Source organism: Perna viridis, chromosome 3 (assembly GCF_037379345.1).
Source record: "Perna viridis isolate PV_CMFRI_1.1 ecotype Kerala chromosome 3, ASM3737934v1, whole genome shotgun sequence".
Classification (NCBI taxonomy): Eukaryota; Metazoa; Mollusca; class Bivalvia; order Mytilida; family Mytilidae; genus Perna; species Perna viridis.
This window is the reverse complement of record NC_142447.1, coordinates 28,679,367-28,699,520: the sequence shown is the minus strand read 5'-3', so window position 1 is coordinate 28,699,520 and position 20,154 is coordinate 28,679,367. Positions and strand designations below refer to the sequence as shown.

The following is a 20,154-nucleotide window of genomic DNA, read 5'->3' as shown; positions in this document are numbered from 1 at the left end:
TAACACATTGAACAAATCAGTTTTCATGGCTCAGATGGATACACCATACTGATCTACATATTGATGATGACGGCCATGAAACTTTTGTAGTGATGACTTCAATCTTGTAGCAGCATAACCCTGCTCCAAAAGCCTATTTTTTAGAATTTTAGCGTGATACAAAAAGTGTGTAGTCTCGGCAAGCTCTGGCATAACGTATGAGTTGTGATATGAAAACTCCATACTCAGGTGCTGAAGGGATATTGCCACATGAAAGGAAAGTTGACAATTTTGAATGAAAAGTCATCAAGTTTGTCGTAAAGTTTGGTCAATAGTTTTCCTTTATCATTGATTTCTAAATGTAGGTCAAGATATGAGACTGACTTCACAGTGTCTGTAGTATCCTTTATCTCAATTTCTTTTGGGTAGATGCGATAGGATTGTTTAAAGATAATACGTCATCTATATAGCGGAAACTGAGATTAAAGGATCTAGCTAAATGATATTTCTTTCGGATCAGATCAGCTATAAAGTCAGCCTCATAAGAGTGAAGGAATAGGTCAGCAAGTAAAGGAGCACAATTTGTTCCCATTGGAATGCCGACCGTTTGTTGAAAAACGCGTCCACCACACTGGACAAATATGCTGTCGATTAAAAATTCCAGCATTTTGTAATCATCTTCTTCTGTATATTTGGAAGATGATTTGGAATTATTTCTTACAAAGTATGGGGAATCTCTACCAAGAACTATATATTTGTATCTAGTTGTACCATCTTTTTGGAAAAACAACGATGTATAATGTTTTTAAGTCGGGATGTTAACTGAGTATGTGGAATAGAAGTATACAGTGTTGAAAAATCATAGGTTTTAAAGCTATGAATGAAACCATTTTATGAAGGAATGTCTTAGATATTGAGTTCAGCTGAACTTTTAAAAACTATGAAAAAAAATGTTGTATAATAGAATCAAGCTGTAGTTGTGGTCATCCGATATGTGCTCGCCTCTAATGCAGAAAGACGTGTGTTTGATCCCGGCCAAATTCCAACAAAGACTTTTAAAAAGGAAGTCATTGCTTCTCCTCCAGCCCGCGGTATTTAGGTGATATAGTGAGGACTGTTTTGTTTACAGTCGGAATAATGTGTCCAAAGTGGTGACATGCCTTTTAGCGGGCGGTTGCTTCTGTCAGCTAGCAGACACAATTTTACGATTCACCTTGTCGGACTAGTATAGAGCAGGGTGTCTGTGATAGGGTAAACGTTCTCGTCTTGATATGCTTGAAATATCTGATAAAAAGCGTTAAACTATCAATGAATTAACTTGAAGTCGAATAAAGATATGCCTGCAGAGCAATTTACTGTCTAAAGAATTTGACTTTTGATTCAAGTTTTATTTTGATATCTACTATATGATGACTTGAATTGTCTCACAGACCTATTCTATGTGTAGGTCTAATCACGATCCAAAGAGAGGTGTCAAGTTTGCGAAATTAAACAATATTTTTAAAAGGCCATTCACTGCAAATGATGAGCGACTCGGTAGGTGTTTTAGGCAGAAGACGTTTACATGTACATAGCAGGTCTTTACTCCCAGTTTTTTTTATGAATTTACTCCTAGTGTTAAAGTGTGTTTTTTGTTTCGGCTTCTGTTTCTTTCATTGTTCTCAATCTCTTGATTTTCGAAGTTCTTATTTAAATTTACCGTTTCCGTGGATTTTTTTGATTTTATTGGTCTTGGAAAATTTAATTTTCTGCAGAATTATATAGACTGAGACCAATTGCAAACGGTGGTACTTTTTATTTCAGTCAGTGTAATTACAAAGAAGGATGGGTTTTAATTCCGATCAAAGTTTGAAACTAAGGACTATTCAAAAGTCATTCGGAAAGAACATGTTTCTCTATTTTTTTTTAGCCCGACGCTATTTATGTTCCGAAAAACCTACCAAGGCTACCATAATAAATGACTTTCAACTATTCAGTCAGTCCATCACAACAAACAAAATTACAATAAAGTAGATACATTTTGAACTAGTACACATTCCTGTTCTGTGTGGAGCATAGGACTGTTCTCCAACTCACTTTATTTTTGGTTGTTCTTTTAATTTGCCTCATTCCAGGTCTTTCCGATATTTTCTAGCTCTTTCATTCGTGTAGCTGTGCAAAGGTCGCCTTTGTTTTCTGTCATCGTGGATTCCAATCTAATGCCTCTCTAGGTTTTGCGACTCATCCTCCTTTTTTAGTTTTAACTTTCATAATTTTTTGTTATCTTGTTGATTTAAAGCCCCATTTTTTTCAGGTCTCATTCACTCGTTTGGACGTTTCTCTGATGGCCTTTATCTGGTTTGACTGTAGGGAGAGGTAATCCGCATATTCAAGGTATTCTAGCCAATATCCATTGTTTTCGGGCTTGTCAAATGCCTTTTGGGTAATGTTAACAATCAATATTAAGAAAAGTGGAGGTGAGAGTAAGCAGCCTTGTTTCACTCCATTTTTTACCTGAAAGGGGCCAGTGAGAGTTGTTTCATGTATCACTTGCACTGATAAAGTTTTGTACAGGGTCTTGGTTGTATGTACTTTCTTAGATGGTATTCCACTGTGTTTTAGCAGATGCCACATTCCATCACTGTCAAAGGCTTTCAAAGTCTATAAATTTTATGTATACAACGATGATTGCCATTCAACTGATTGCTCCACGATTATTCTGAGAGTTGCAATTTGGGCAGTGCAACTTCTATTGGATATGAAGCCTGCCTGTTCATCACGCAGAGCTTTGTCCACAGTATCTTTCATCCTGTTCAGTATCACTACACAGGATTTTACCAGCTACTGTCAGAATATTTATAACAGCTTAAGTCTCCCTTTTAGGCAGTTTGACAAGTAGCCCTTTATTCCATTCTGTAGGTATTTTGTCAGCCTCCCAAATTTTATCTAGCGATTTGGACAAATATTTGCAGATCTCTTCTCCATGTTTCAAAGCCTCTGGTGGTAGTCCGTCCACTCTAGCTGCTTTACCATACTTAAGTGACTTTAAGGCTTTCTTGATCTCATATTTCTTTTTAATTTATGTTTAGATCTACCCTAGTTGTACCCGGCTGTTCTGGTTCTGGTCTATTCAAGACGCTAATGAAGTGCTCATTCTATCTGTTCATTTAGCTTGGTAAGGTCCTTTCCATTGTTGCCTTTGACTGTTTTAGACTTGCATGTTTTGCGTCTATTTAAGGTGTTTGCGATGTCATATAGGATCTTTATACAGTCAGTATAAAGACATGTTATACATGTATGTAGCACTTTCTGCTTTCGTAGCAAGTAAGTTGTCATATTCTCTCTAGTAATTCCTGCTCCACTATTTTTACTTCCTTATCTAGTGCTTCGTGTTAAGAATATGCATCATTCTGTTATGTTCTTGTTTTTGCAGTGCTGACTTTTTTTTTATTGCAATTAAAGTTTGACAGTTTGTGTTAAAATGACCCAAATAGTTTTTTGAAAGTGTTGTATTTGAAAAGTTTGTATAGTGTGTAATACGCAGTACATTTTACGTAATACAATAATTTGAAGGCCATTTGTACGCAACTTACATGTTCATTTCCGTATCTCAAGATAGATGTAAATTTCGACATTTTCTTTTGCTCCTGATCTGAATCAGCCAATCATTTGGTTCATTTTTACTGCAAAGTTTTTCACAAGGTTTCCCGCAGAAATGAATGCTTGTTTATCAGTTTATGTTCTCCTCGTTCTTTTAGTTTTTCATGGAGGAGTGTTTTCGTCGGGAAAATCCATTGGTTCCGATTCTGGTAAGAACTAATCAAAAGTTATCTTTCTAGCTCCTTCTTTTTTCAAATCTTCTTCTTTTTGTCGTTCTCATTCACACTTGGATGTTTTGCATCCTTTTATCTTGGTAATCTGTAAGGCATCCACTGTTCCATATAACATTTCCTGTATTGTTATTGGTGATATTTGTGGTCTCAATATCTGATATCGCATGTCTGTAAAATGTGGGTTTTATCATGTTCTGCCTCATTACAGTGATACATTGAAGATATTATAAGATGTAGGTGTATTATGTTGTGCCCTTTGGTCAGTTTGAAGAAGCCAGTTTGGTCAAGTATCGACAATCATTTGCAGCTTTATTCTCTACAAGCACCTTATTTACAAAAAAAGATAAGTTTCATTATGATGTTTTGAACTGTCAGGTACCTTTTTGTTTGTTATAATTATTTTTTTCACTTAACAGGTGTCACTTTTTATGGTAAAGTTGCTGACAGAATCTTCAATCTTCTATTTAGCAAAAATCAACAATTGAGTAATGCAGGTTGTACAAGTATGTCTTATTCCTCTAAATATCATACACACAATTCCATTCATTTTAATATGAACTTTTTTGTTCGAGGTATGGAGATATAGTTGGGTGACCTTTGAACACGATCATTTATATAACTGAATATGTTATGATTGAATTGCATGAAAGCCGGTACGTTTGAATTCACATGCAATTATTCTTACGGAAACATGTAGCCAGAGTAAAAACATAGATGAATTAAAAACAAATGTTAAAATAAATTTTTATTTTTCCATTATAATATGCGATAAATGGATGCGTAATACAAAAATACCAATCATATAAATTGCAAATTTCGACGATGGTAATGATAAAGCTTTGATATAATGTAACATCTTGTATAAGTGAAAAGTCACTGTACACACTATTTAATTTCTTTTGTGTACAGCTATCAAACCTTCCGATTGTGGTGAGTTGAATAAGATATTTTGTCCGACTGGTATCTATACGATCTATTCTGACGACACAAATGGTTTTGATGTCTTCTGCGAGATGAAGAAAGATGGTGGTGGATGGACCGTACGTTTAGTTGGGATGTATCAACAAATAATTTTAAGAAGGAATATCGTAACATATAATAACAACATAAAGAAAAATACCAACAAAAGAAAAATATAAAAAAAAATATGCGTATATGCGATAACAAATACAATCTGGTACACAACAGAGATTTAGAAATGATTTACCACATTAACATTATTATGAGAAAAGAAAAGCGTTCAGATCTTAATTTGTAGGTATTTCAACACCGCCAGAACGGATTAGTGAATTTTTATAGAAACTGGGCTGCATATAAGCAGGGTTTCGGTTCACTGAGCGAAGAATTTTGGTTAGGTAAGATGATATTTAATCTAATAGTAAAATCATATACATGTAGAAAGCGTATTATTCAGCATAGGTAACATATATGTTTTTGACGTTTATAGATAACTATATATACTTATTTACTTATCATCTTCCGTCCGACTTGAGCATAAGGTTCCATGCCCTTGTCACAGCCTATTTTAAAATCACATATAAATTTCTCAACACTGTTTCAACAGTTTCGTGCTCAGTGACCGTTAGTCTTCATATTGGTCTCTTTACCTGGAGGGGGAATTCACCCAAGCTCTATTTAAGCGGTGTGGGATCCTCGAATCTTTGACACCTCTTCACTCCTTGTGATCAGACACGTCTTCCCTGTGGTTTGCTTATGTTATATGCGGACTTTGTCATATACAATAGGTCTTTGTTTGATGTTCGATATGACTAGAATATTGCACATAATTATATACATTATATTAATGTGTGATACAGGAAATCTATTGCAAGAAAGTGATAAAAGAACCAGTAGCTATAAGTTCTTTTTTTAGTTCTGCTGAATAAGATTCTATAAAAAGCAAAGCTATTTTACAATTTAAAAAAAAAACTAAAAACGTTTTCACTCTATCGGTGCACCTTGACCATACTCCCAGTATTTAGTGGAATCCGAGTTGCTCATTTGCTTTTGTTACCTTGTATGTATTATTTTAGTTACTTAATGTTCTTTGTTGAGTTTTCCATGTTTTGGTCTTTGTCCGGTAATTACTTTCTTTTGATTTCCACCAGAACCTTGGTTCCCTTGATTACTCTTTCACAAATCATTCCGAATTGTACTGGTCACAGTTATAAACACTATTTCATAGCAAGTAATGAGAACTCATGTTTAATAACTGTATATAAAGCATTCTTAATTTAAGCTATTATAAAACTTGTTTTAGGTAACGACCATATAAATCAAATAGCATCGCAAGGATCCTACACCCTTAGAGTTGATCTGGCAGATTTTGATAACAATTACAAATATGCCAAGTATTTAAAGTTTCCAGTAGGACCAGAAAGCAGTGGATATAAACTTGAAGTCAGTGGTTATAGTGGGGATGCAGGTAATATTAATGGACTATCAAATTTTCCTAAATATTGTAATGTATTAAAATTACATTGTATCTTTAAATGAATTACCGATGCATTTATACCTGCTATTCATTTACTTGCACTTCTTACGCGGGTTAAAGTATGATTTGTATTGTGCTTATTCTAGAAATATATTATTTTAGTTGACATTGTTCTAAACTTTACATGCGTATGATCAATGTTCGATCAGTAGCTGAAACTGTTTCATTCAATCAGACAGTACAGAGTATTTTTGACCAATGAATATATACTTGCGTGATTGGATTGATTGATTGGTTGCATATGAATATATAAATTTTATACGTGTTGTTTTCAAGAACTATCGGTTTTGTACATACCTTAATTTTTAAAGTTACTTGTCGCGCATGTAGAAAGGGTAAAAAAAGGTAGAATTATATAATTCGTAAAAATAATTACTGTACTGAATCAGCGTAACTCATTTCAAGATACAAAAATATGTAATATAATGTGAAAGTTATTTTTATGTATAATGTGTAGGTGACAGTATGCAACGTCATAATAATAATAAGTTCTCAACGAAAGACAGGGATAATGACAAAAGGAGCAGTAACTGTGCACTGTTGTATAAGGGAGGTTGGTGGTATGCAGACTGCCATCACAGTAATTTAAATGGACAGTACTTTAAAGGGGTCCATGCTTCCCATGCTGATGGCGTTAATTGGTATCACTGGAGAGGATTTAATTACTCTTTGAAGGCAACAACAATGATGATGAGAAGAACAAAATTATTTTAAATTAATTGGTGAAATGAATCTGAGTTATTGATAATATTGGACAAGTGTGTATGTGGGTGTTCTGTCTCATTTTTTCATTTTTATACTTATGGTTTAAACCAAAAATGACATACACAATTTACCAACACATATCAATTGCAGGTCTATGATCATAACAATAATAGCACGTGTGAACCTTCCTGGAAATTAAACTTTTAAGATTTTGATTTAAACCATCGTACAACCCATACTGACCTCTGATAGTTGGTATAAGATATGCTGTCAGAATTCATGCAGACAAAACAATACGACTTGAGTTACCGTCTATTGTTTTGTCATAAAAAACAATAATCTGTAGTATCCTTTATCTCAAGTTCTTTTTGGTAGATCGATGTATCAAATCCCCGAAATTAGGATTGTTCAAAGATAATACGTCATCTATATAGCGAAAACTGAGATTGAAGGATCTAGCCAAACGATATTCTTTCTTTCTGATCAGATTAGCTATAAAGTCAGCCTCATAAGAATGAAGAAATAGGTCAGCCCCTTGTAAGAAATAATTCCAGATACAAATATATAGTTCTTGGTAGAGATTCCTCATACTTTGTAAGAAATAATTCCAAATCATCTTCCAAATATACAGATGAAGATGTTTACAAAATGCTGGAATTTTTAATCGACAACATATTTGTCCAGTGTGGTGGACGCGTTTTTCAACAAACGGTCAGCATTCCAAAGGGAACAAATTGTGCTCCTTTACTTGCTGACCTATTCCTTCACTCTTATGAGACTGACTTTATAGCTGATCTGATCAGAAAGAAAGAATATCGTTTGGCTAGATCCTTCAATCTCAGTTTCCGCTATATAGATGACGTATTATCTTTAAACAAACCTAATTTCGGGGATTTGATACATCGCATCTACCCAACAAACCTAAGATAAAGGATACTACAGACACTGTGAAGTCAGCCTCATATCTTAACCTACCCTTAGAAATCGATGGTAAAGGAAAACTATTGACCAAACTTTACGACAAACGTGATGACTTTTCATTCAGAATTGTCAACTTTACTTTCATCTGTGGCAACATCCTTTCAGCACCTGCGCATGGAGTGTTCATATCACAACTCATACGTTATGCCAGAGCTTGCCGAACTACGCAGACTTTTTGTATCGCGCTAGAACTCAAACAAATAGGCTTCTGGAACAGGTTTATGTTGCTATAAGATTGAAGTCATCACTACAGAAGTTTTATGGTCATCATCATGAACTCGTGGATCGTTATGGTATATCCATCAGCACCATGAAAAATGATGTATTCAACGGGTCATAGTTTTCCTTTCCTCGTTTGTCTACCCCGGACTTGACTTTTTATGAGCAACTCGGCGGGTGTTTCTAGAAAAGCAGAGGACGCTTACCCTACCGGTGCACCTGGTCCATGCTCCCAGTTTTTAGTGGAGTCCGAGTTGCTCATTTACTTTTGCTACTTTGTATGTATGATTTTAGTTACTTTATGTTCTTTGTTGTATATGTCTGTTTTCCATGTCTGGTCTTTGTCCCTGGATTACATTCTTTTGATTACCTCTATAACCATGGTTCCCTTGATTACTCATTCAGCAAGTAAAGGAGCACAATTTGTTCCCATTGGAATGTGTATGTATGATTTTAGTTACTTTATGTTCTTTGTTGTATATGTCTGTTTTCCATGTCTGGTCTTTGTCCCTGGATTACATTCTTTTGATTACCTCTATAACCATGGTTCCCTTGATTACTCATTCAGCAAGTAAAGGAGCACAATTTGTTCCCATTGGAATGCTGACCGTTTGTTGAAAAACGCGTCCACCACACTGGACAAATATGTTGTCGATTAAAAATTCCAGCATTTTGTAAACATCTTCAACTGTATATTTGGAAGATGATTTGGAATTGTTTCTTACAAAGTATGAGGAATCTCTACCAAGAACTATATATTTGTATCTAGGTGTACCATCTTTTTTGGAAAAACAACGATGTATAATGTTTTTAAGTCGGGATTTTAACCGATTATTGGGAATAGAAGTATACAGTGTTGAAAAATCGTAGGTTTTAATGCTATTATATTCAGATAATAGTCAGACTTTTAAAAGTTTTTGGCAGATATATTTTTAACATCATATAAACTTTGAAACTATTTATCGAAAAAATCATCATGTGATAAAAAGTTTCCCATTAGCACTAATGCAATTTTTAACTAAAAATTACCATATTTATTGTACGCGTGCGCATGGAAAAGGAATAGCTCAGGTAAATATAAACAAGAATAGAAGCCTTGTGCTTTTGGTATATTTTGAACTTGACATTTGACTTTTGGGGTGCTTTTGATAAATTAAAAAAGATCATGCCATGCTTAAAATAGCCCAGAAGCACACAACTTTTGTTTTTATTTGTATTCAAATGGATATTACTTTTACCTGGTGACTCATACAAAATATATGGATATTTTATTGAAAGTTTTGCGTTATGGGTAATGTGAAACGTTTTTATTTCCAGATGATTATTTTGGGGTATATGCTTCATGAGTATGATACTGAAAATGTATTAGTCTATTTAAACTTTTGACATAAATCTTTAAAGATTTTTTATCATATAGACATCAAATTAATCATACGTTACCACAAAATATAATCATGGTAAAACTATGATATTTGAAAACGAAACAGAAAAAACTGACAAAAAGATACAATTCTTAAATCTTGAAATTTCGACTTTTTATTTATGTTTTGATTGTGATTAAAGAGAATATTTAGGTGAAAGTTTACGCCATTATCGTGGATTCACCACTGATGCAAAGAGGGTGTCATTTACAGTTTGTGTATCCTATAAATGAGCAGTTTGTATTATTTGAGAAGTTCAAATATTTACTACTTGGTCTCATTTAAAAGTAAAAACACTATCTAAATGTTTTCATTATCTCTTAAAGCTAGTTTGAAGTGTTTCTAATTGCAGGTAAAGAAATTCTGCAAAATCTTATTTTTTAACTGAAAACTAAGTGCCTGAAATGAGTAGATATGTTGGATACGTCGTCATCTTGATTGAACAATGTGACAAAATGTTTGTATTACAGTTTTTGGTATGTTTTGTTTTCTTTCAGTGTGAGAACAAATTTATAGGATACAGATAATATCATTCATTTTTCTCGGACAGATAGCTTTTCCTTCATTAATGATGCCAGAAAGATCTATCGAATGCTACCAAATATGATATTTTTTACATCTTATACTTATAAAGTCGAATATATGCGTCTTTTTTAGGAGAACACAAACGATCCCATTATTAGCGTTCTTGATACATTGTCACTGTAGAAAACGGCAAAAGTCATCATAATAATCCCGAAACTGTTCAACAGAAAATATAAGATTTATATAAGTTTATTTTGTATTAATGTGTACATACAATATAGTGGTCTGGCAATGACAAATTTGTTATGTATGTCATTTATGGTGATGTAGGGAACACTTTTGCATTTAGCTAAATAAAAATGTGCCCTCAATTTTATACCATTCCACGAAAGCTCAAATATTGTGCCACTTTATAATATCTTTACATGTTAAGCTTCTTCATTTGTGTTCTTCCGGGATGGCTTAGACGTTAAAACAATTGAGTCATAAAATTCTGAGCTGTTTTATTAAGGACGTACTAATATAGTCTAATACTGAAACAAAACAAACATCCATAAACATTCTTGGCAGCAAATTGAATCACAAATAGAATGGTGTAAAGGTATCTTAATTTCTTCATTAAGTTGATACATGGAAAGACACTTGATGACTCTCAAAGCCCTTTACCTATTTAACTAAATAACTGAATAACTAGGGAAATAAGTACCGAGTCTACCAAAGCTGCATTTCTTTTTTTTCTCTTCGACTAAATGTTGTTCTAAATTTCTAATAGACCCATCATCACTAATTGTCTTTTATTATGTATTCAAAAAAGTTACAAATTGTTGATTGAATAAAATTTCGAATTAACATCAGTTGATATTTACCAAGAACACAACAATATCATAATTACAAATATAGTGCCATTATTCTCTCCTAAAGACGTTACAAAGTGAGGGTGAAGACAATAACATTTAATGAGATATCAAATCCAAACGTTAAAAAAGAAGTTCAAAAGGGTTATTGGAAGAGTAATCAAGGGAACCAATGTTATAGCGGTAATCAAAAGAATGTAATCCAGGGACAAAGACTAGATATGGAAAACAGACATAAACAACAAAGAACATAAAGTAACTAAAATCATAAATACAAAGTAACAAAAGCAAATAAGCAACTCGGACTCCACTAAAAACATGGAACCATGTTGACCAAATTTTATAAGCTCGTAAACAACACTGCACTTGAACTAGTAATCTCTTGACATATGTAAGTGTCGGACACACGGACATTTAATTGCACACTTGAATTTTGTCACAATAACAGACAAACGGCCTTCATAGTGTTCAAACTGAGTTCGTACCTTCAAGTTATGTGAATGATGTGATTCATTTGCATCTAAACCAATTGAACTTATCTCACCCTTTGTTGAGTATTGTCGATATTGACTGCAACAATGGCATTCAGTGTGTCAGTCATGTTCTTTGTATGTTTTTTGCAGTAGTCATGTCTACATCTGATGGTGATACATACACGAAATCCAAATCAGGTAAGGAATATATATCTAAGCTTTCACTTCAGTCTTTACTGAGAAGCATTATCATATCTTAAATATCTTCAATAAATATTTACTAAAAAGAACTAACACACAAATACAACTTTGCGCCGTTTCATCATAATCATGAAGCGCTTTTTTGACGTTTTTTTTTTTGTAGGTTTAGGTCTTTATTGTGAAATCTGTAAGAAACTCTCCATTGATAATAATCATTTAACAATGTTTCCATTATGTCGAAGTTCTATTTTAGTTACTGCGTTGAAGGACGACTAGAAATTTCGATTTTTTATATTTCGACTTATATTTCTACTTTTTATATTTCGACTTGTTCAACGTGTCATAGTTTTCCTTTCCTCTTTATTTAAATTTTAAAGTTCAAATATTTTACCATAATGTTTTAATTAAAAGACAACTTATGTACTTTGATTAGATTGAAAAGTAATGCTCATGCTTATGAATACTAGCGATCTGAACAAATTTGTTTGTGCACTAAATGGTACATGTCTTTTAGTTACACCCAGAACCTAAAAGTAGTGCAAGTTAAGCAGAATAATGTGCACAAATGGCATCTATACAATCTACCCGGAAGATACAGAAAGATTTGAAGTCTTCTGTGAAACGGATAAAGTATGTGGAGTAAGGACTGTATGTTTCTGCTTTATTATGTTGTTTTCATTCCTTATTGACTACGGCAATTATATATTAAAAAAACAAAACAAACAAAAACAACAAACAACAAACAACAACAACAACAAAAAAACACAAAAAGCAACAACTGGACAATCAATTCTACTTTTAAAGCACCCCATTAACTCAGAAGTAAATATTGCGTGTGTTTATAATTATGATTTTGTTATTTTAGCCAAAAATTCAATTTTTACTTTTATGATTGTAAGAATAATCACGCATCACCATTGAAGGAATGTAGCCAATATCTGAAGAAAGTATCTTGTTTCGATTTAGGCAGAATAAACCGCGAAGTAGTTAATGCGTAAATCGGATCCAAAGTTCTTTATACAAGATAATATATTCAGATATAGGAGTTACATTCCTTGTAATTTAATATTTTGGCAAAAACTATGATAAATTCATATCAACATATTCCAATACACACGACTTTTTTTTAGACAGGATTATTGGTAAAAGTAGTCCAGTTAAAATGGGCGTGGTATAAAGTTCAAAACCTTGTTCATTGATCAGGTGATAAGAAAATTTTGTATCCAGGATAAAATAAAAACGGCGACATATTTTCTAACAATACATGTAGCAGTTACTAAATAAATGATATCATGAAACAGGTTCTTACTAATTTTCATACTGTCTTAAGCATCATCTTAAAATGGATACAAAACAATTTCGACATATTTAATTTTGGACTGTACAACATTGTGGTTGATTATGCACTTAATAGTAATATAACAAAACACAAAACTGTTTAATGGTGTGAAAAAAAGGGATAGCAAAATGTTCAAAATGGCACCCTTCCTATAAACTACAATTTAAATTTTGCTGAAAATCAACATTAACCTGTATTTGGTAGTCTGAAACAACTGTGCAAAGTTTCAACAAACTATATTGATCCGTTGACAAGTTATCATCTAGAAAACATTGAGGAACGGACAGATGGACGGACTCACAACCTTTCGGATTGTATCACATGATACCTTGCCGCTTTGTGAGGCGGTGTATGAAAATAAAGCAAACTATTGTTACGTCGAATATATAGTAAAAAGGGTGACTATAAGGGATTAACGTCATACTCCATTGACATTTGTCACATTCTTGAAGAATGATGTCTGTTATTCGTCACAAGTTTTGATTTTGTTAACAGTGGTGTTGCTTTTATCTAGATGTTTTGATCAACATTTTATTTATAGAGATGTTAAATATAAGGAGAATGGATATATTAAATACATGTATGTCAAAACGACAACAACTCCACCAGTATGACAAAATGTCAGCTAGTTGTAGTGTAGTTTAAATAGTCAAAATTTCCATGGCCGTCAGAATGGATTGGCGAAATTTTACAGATATTCTGACGCAAATACACATGGACGGATTTGGTGTATTGCATGGAGAGTTTTGGAGGGGTAAGACTAAACACTTTTAAAAACATCAAGTTTCTGACTGGCCTTTTGAATCGATATGGTTAGAAAAAAAGGAGGAACGCGGGAAGTGACCAACACTTCAACTCTACCAGACTGTGCAAAATAAACATAGGACAGTCAACAAACAAATCAACAACAGAAAGTACATACAAGGTCTGTTTTAACTTTTATGCATGATTCTATTGATTCAAAATGGTCTAAATAATCCAAGGTACATAATTGAATTTTAGGTAGTATATCTAGATAACGAATACTTTCAGAAAGATTTGTCACAAGGATTCTACGCACTTACAGTTCACCGTACATAAATATGCAAATATATCGGAATTTTCTATGGAACCCAAAATCAATGGCCAATAACTCAAAAATGTAGTGTAGGTGCGTATATTAATCGTTACACCTTTTTTAATCTATATTAGATGTCTTCACATCCAAATCGTTTTAATAAATATATTGCGTATTATAAAAGTTAAAGTTAAATGTATAACTGAGAAACGATAGGGATATAGTTAGAAATTAAATTTTCCGATAAATGGAATTAGGGGAAAAGAAATAAAACATTCAGTAGCTGTCTTTGTAAGAATCATGCAAAATCTGAAAAAAATGTGATACACCCCAAAAAGGCTACATATTTTTATTTTTGTAATTAGGTTGTTTCATGGGTCTATACTAAGAAATGTGTAATTATTTTATTCAAATCTGCTTGCTGTTAGGAGATAATCCACATTGAAAATCCAGAAGATTCTATTGTATTTGATTGCCATACACAGAGTTATCTCCCTTAATTTTGAAATCTACTGTACATTCTATATAATTTTTATCTCCTATGAACATGGCTTATATGAAAAAACACATGTTAATTTCTCTTTACTATGACATTTCAAACAAAATATAAAAAATAAAAAATATGTAGGCTTTTTGCCCATTTTGCATTATCCTTAGCTGGAGTCCTACTTAAACAATCAACCTAGATTGAGTATCACTTTAACCTTAATGGAAAATTATAGTTATCACTTTTGTTTTGGCTTAGCTTATAAGTTGTGTTGTAATAACTTTGCGCAATAAAAGTAAATTAAATTTTGGGATAAAAGCATCAACAGCTGATAAGATATTTTGTAATAATGACCCTCATTCATAGATTTAGTTTCCATGATATTCAATACACTGGATAACAAAAGAGATGACAGTGTTCTAATGTTTGGATAATGGTTTCCCGATATTGAAATCGAACAAATCATCATAGGAAGAGGATACTAAATTGTTGAAAAAATGCCATAAATATTTTTTAAATTAAGGATGAACAGTTTTTTTAAGTAGATACCAATATTCCCATTTTAGTTTAAAAATGCATGTGCTGTTCATTTGTTACAGTGTAAATAACTTAATTATAACAAAAAAAGTTTTAAAGTAGTATATCTTCGGTAAATACATTTTGTTTTTTTTTAAATAAGTTGTCACAAAAATGCATTATTACTGCCTTGTTGCCACATGTTTGTACCATTACATGAAAGCTGGTCTTAACTTTGTTGACATTACAGTGCCATGTTTATTTGAACTTTTGTATTTTTATTCTTTCGGACTAAGTATATACAAATATAAAAATCAAAGTCCACGTCTTGAATGTTTCATGTTAGAAATTTTGAGAATATTTGGTATTACCACAGAGGATTAATAGTTTATTGGGATTCATTAGTCAGGGATAATGGTCAGGCACCGGTCAGATTTAAATTCCATACGAAATTTTTTTTTTCATTACAAATGAGTATTTTGTACTGTGCTTTACTTACTATTATGCTTCTGGAACATGGTTATATTATTACAAGATTAAAATAATCACTACAAAAATTATGCTCGTGGATCGTTATAGTTAAGCTATCAGCACCACGAAAACTAAATTTTTTATCGTGTCATAGGTCTCCTTTGATATATTTGTTTATAATCTTCTTGGTTTAATTGATTATATATAAAAGAGGTTGTGCCTAAGAGGTGTGTTAGGCTTAAGTGTGTATCTTAAGTATTTCCATCTAATTTGGAGAGGATAAGTCACATAATTTCAAGATTTTACCTAAACGAAAATCGTATTGAAGTGCAAACTACTTTTCAAATTTCCGCTATCTAGATGGTTCTTAGTCTTAGGTTAGCAACCTTATATAACGCATATATATGAAAAATACTAACTCCAAAAGAGGTATCACATGACCTATACAAGAAATCGAAATTCAAGGTTATGATTATAAATGAATGATAACAATACGATACTAAAGCTCTAATCTCTAATTTGATGGGCTAGATCCTGCCTACACACTACTCTGTGTGACAACGAAAGATATCTAATTACATGTACTCAGAATGTTAAATATTGTTATATCAGACAATACAAGTGTTGGTTTATCTCCGTTAAACGTAATTTATTCCTGGTTGACATTATTCTACTGTTTTTATCAATTTATAACGCCCAAGATACATGCACGATCAAATATTTTTCAATGGTAATCTAGCTTCGCGTGAAATTCATATTTATTGAGCTTCACTTTGGAACTTCACATGAAATTTAGGTGAATTTCACTCTAAAATTAACGTGATGCCTATCAAATTCTAAAAAATCCTAAGTTATCCTTTTATTTGACTTTAAAAACTAATCCAGATAACGTGATAATCTGGAGTAGCCATATATCGTTGCTATCGATTGGCACTACGAGATTGCTAAATGACTGCTGTTTTTGAGTAATTTGCTAGCTGTATACTCGTATCCAACAGCAGTTGTCTCAGTAAATTTTTCATAACTTTTTCATAAAACATCGAGAGAGTATGTCCTATTTTTGTTTTCTGTTTGAATTTTCATATTTGGTAGTTTTTGTGTCCATTTCATTTATTGTTGGTTTCATAGGATGAGCATTTGATATCCCCGCAGCTTGTCAAAAATTCAGATATTTCATTTTGTTGTGCATTGTAAAAATTCTGTGTAATGTATCATTTGATGTATAATGTAGGCTTATTGCATGAATATTGGTGAGCATAAGCCTGTGCAATATGACGCTCTGCTAGGAACAATTATCACCAATTTGTATGCAATACCCTTTTATTATACATCGTATATTAATATTGTTACAAATGGATCTGAATAATTATTTTAACTGAGGTGTTTTACATACCGTTCAAATATTTCACATGGTCCAATATAGTCATATTAGCAGTAATACAATATGACTGCATTTTTCCTTGGACGGTTTTTACTTTCAATAAATATGTATGAATATGTTTAATCATTTCATTTTATTCTTTCAAATTAAACATGTTCAATGAATTTTGATTTTTACTCAGTCCTCCAAACTGTCCGACGTGTCGATTTGCAAGATCTTCATATAAGTTCTCGGTCAGTGCACAGTAATACATAGAACATTGAAATTCAAGTTGAATGTTTAGTTATTCCAAACTTTGCCTTTACCAGCTACTTAATTGACTTCGATTATTTTTTTTAGGATTTCACCAAATCCCCTCATTTCAAAAGAAAGGCGATGTCCTGTTCTATTATTTAATTTTGTTGCCTGAATGACAACTGTGCAATAGGAAAATCGACATTCGGAATGTACTTTTTTTCTGGAATCGATTTTCATATATATATCGTCTAAACAAAAGTCAACAATCGCTCTTACGGGGTGATGCATCGTTAAAAGCGATGCGAAACATAACATTAAATTAAATAAACGTCTATGGTAACCATCACCAGAAGATGGTAAAATTTATATTTAATATTTCGGATAACTGATATCCTTCTTCAGCGTAAAACTCATAAAACCTTATGAGAATAAAACTTATAAAACTTTAGGAGCATAAAACTCACAAAGTTCAAGATCAAAACAGATTCAGAAGCTGAATTGCATACCCTGAGGATGATTGTACCTTTATCAAAGACATACATGAGCAAATGATAAGAAGCCAGAATGGAAATAACAAAGGGGGTCTTTTTATAAAAATTAAAAATAAAAAATAACTGTGGAAAACAATTAAAACAAGTCAAAATATTGTAGTACGGCGTATTGATGTATAGCATGTACTGCTGTACCAGCCTTCGACCAAGACCAAAAAATGGATTATTTTTTCTCGTTTATTCCATCTGGAGAACTTGTTTGTAATTTCTTCATCCAAAAGTTTTCCGAGACACTCTTTTACATTTTGACCAGTCTTTATTATGTTTTATGATCGTAACAACAATGTTGTGGAGATCCTCTTGGGTGTTTGCGGCGGATCTAAGATGGCGACTTAGAAGGAGGTCTGGTTTACATTTGTAGATATATATATGTATATATATATACAAACGTCTCATAATGTGACGACTCTTTTCGCTACACTGCTCCTTCGGATCAACTGATAAAGGGAAGATAAAGTACACATATAGAAATGTCTGAAAAATTCCCAACGATGTTAGAACTGTCAAATTTGCGATGCAAATTTCTGGTCGTTCCCTACGCTGGACCCGAACTCGTACCGCTGTGACATCTATGGCAACACCGCCTGCACAAAGTTCAGCGCCCTAGACCACACGGCCAGCTAGGCTATATATTTCCTTGCTTTTGTCGTCATTGTTGGTTCCATTGCAAGGCATAATTTACAACGGCGGTTTTCGGCTTTCCTATGGTATGTTCTATTCAGATCCATTTTTTCCTTTTGATCTGTGATTAAATGGAGAGCTGATTGTCCCTGTACGATAACTCATCATTTGTCACTTTATCCTGCCATTGGATTTTAAGACAGCAGTTTATAAATGTTTGAAGCTTGTGCGTTACTGCTTTTGTTGTGCGCCATGTCTCAGAAGCATATAGTAACACTGATTTTACATTGGAATTAAAGATTTAGATTTTGGGTTATTACAAAAAAATTTCCTTAAATGGCCATAGAGTCTTACAATGTACATTCAAGTGAGGCAATTCCAAGCGGCATTTTATGTCTGTCTTAACCCCCATCATTACTTTCAATACTGCCTAGATATGTGAATTTGACTACATCTTCTAATTCATTTTCAATATATTTGAGTTTTACTGCATTTTAACCATTTATTCGCATAATCTTTGATATTTTTTCTTGATTTTTAAGGAGTCCAAGCTTTGGCCATGTTGTTCTAATGGTGATATTTTTGTTTCGAGATCTGAGATAGGGCAACGATATCGTCTGCGAAATCCAGGTTTTATAGATATTTTTGAAATTTCCACTGTATACCTCTTGAATGTAGTTCTGTGGTTGTTTCCATTACCCAGTTGACAGACAGCAAAGAAAGGAAAGGTTGAATGTAGGATACCCTGGTGCACTCCTTTTAGTATGTTGAATGGTTCAGTAAGTACATATTTATTGATGACTTGGCATGTGCTTGGTTCCTATGCTGATCTTATTACTTTTATCAGTTTTTCGAGTATATCATAGTGTTGTAGAAGTTTCCAAAGTTATGTTTAATCAATGCTATCAAAAGCCTTTGTTAAGTCCACAAAACAAACATTTTAGTGAGGAATTCCACTCAATATACTGTTCAATGATGGTCCCAAGTTCCGTTATTTCGTCTGTACATGATCGACTTTGTTTAAAACCAGCTTGTTAATCGCGCATAAATTTGTCAGAAGAATTCTATTTAGGATTAATGCAATGTCCTATTCGGCTATTTTATTTTGTTGTCTGGACGACAAGTGTGCAATGTGAAAATCGATATTTGTTTGTTTGTTTGTTGGGTTTAACGTCCGAGCAGCAATATTTCAGCTATATTCAGGCGATGAACATGAAGTGGATGATAAAATGAACATGAAATGATGATGAAATGAAAAATGGGATGGGACACAAAGATAATGGGGTCGGCAAATTTTGATTGCCACTGAAAATAGGGAGAGTTGGATAGGGTCGGGGTATTTAGCCTCCTGTGGCGGAGCCCTATGGTTCCTACTCCGGGAGAATACCACAGTAGTTTTTTAACGTGCGAGGAACATGGCATCTTTGCCCAACACGGTGCACCACTATGGTTTACGGTCAGGTTTTCCGTATTATAGCCTGACAACCCCAGCATGTAACACACCAGGGATACCCCATTCTACCTCCCGGGGCACACAACCCAGCCGCCCCTTGGGCAGAACGCCGCAGCCCCGGTCAAGGTTCTGAGCACTATTTAGTCTCCCTTTATGACAAACTTAGCGCTGCTGAAGGCCTATTCTTTTGACACCCGGACCTGCACAGGTGAAAATCGACATTTGAAAAGTCTCTGTATTTTTTATAGAATAAATATATATAAAAGAGCAAGAAACGGAGTTAAACTATCGGTGCATATTGCACATTCAATTTTATATAGGCAACACAGGTGGAGGGGAAACTATAAAGACTTTTTTAAACATCGGTACTATTTTTA

General features: G+C 33.3%; 1 protein-coding gene across 2 annotated transcripts; it reads left to right on the top strand.

The window, feature by feature from the left end:
* The first annotated feature begins 3,568 nt into the window (after positions 1-3,568).
* On the top strand, positions 3,569-10,985 carry LOC148621736 (ficolin-2-like). Of its 2 annotated transcripts, none has more exons than XM_088576420.1 (6): positions 3,569-3,767; positions 4,208-4,294; positions 4,701-4,831; positions 5,050-5,146; positions 6,052-6,216; positions 9,964-10,985. In XM_088576420.1, the coding sequence occupies exons 1-6, from the start codon at positions 3,674-3,676 to the stop codon at positions 9,993-9,995; spliced, it is 606 nt and encodes a 201-aa protein (XP_088432546.1). In that variant the 5' UTR covers positions 3,569-3,673; the 3' UTR covers positions 9,996-10,985. The 2 variants fall into 2 exon arrangements, with proteins under 2 accessions (XP_088432546.1, XP_088432545.1); XM_088576419.1 differs by having other exon boundaries at positions 3,575-3,767; positions 6,743-10,985.
* Positions 10,986-20,154: the final 9,169 nt, after the last annotated feature.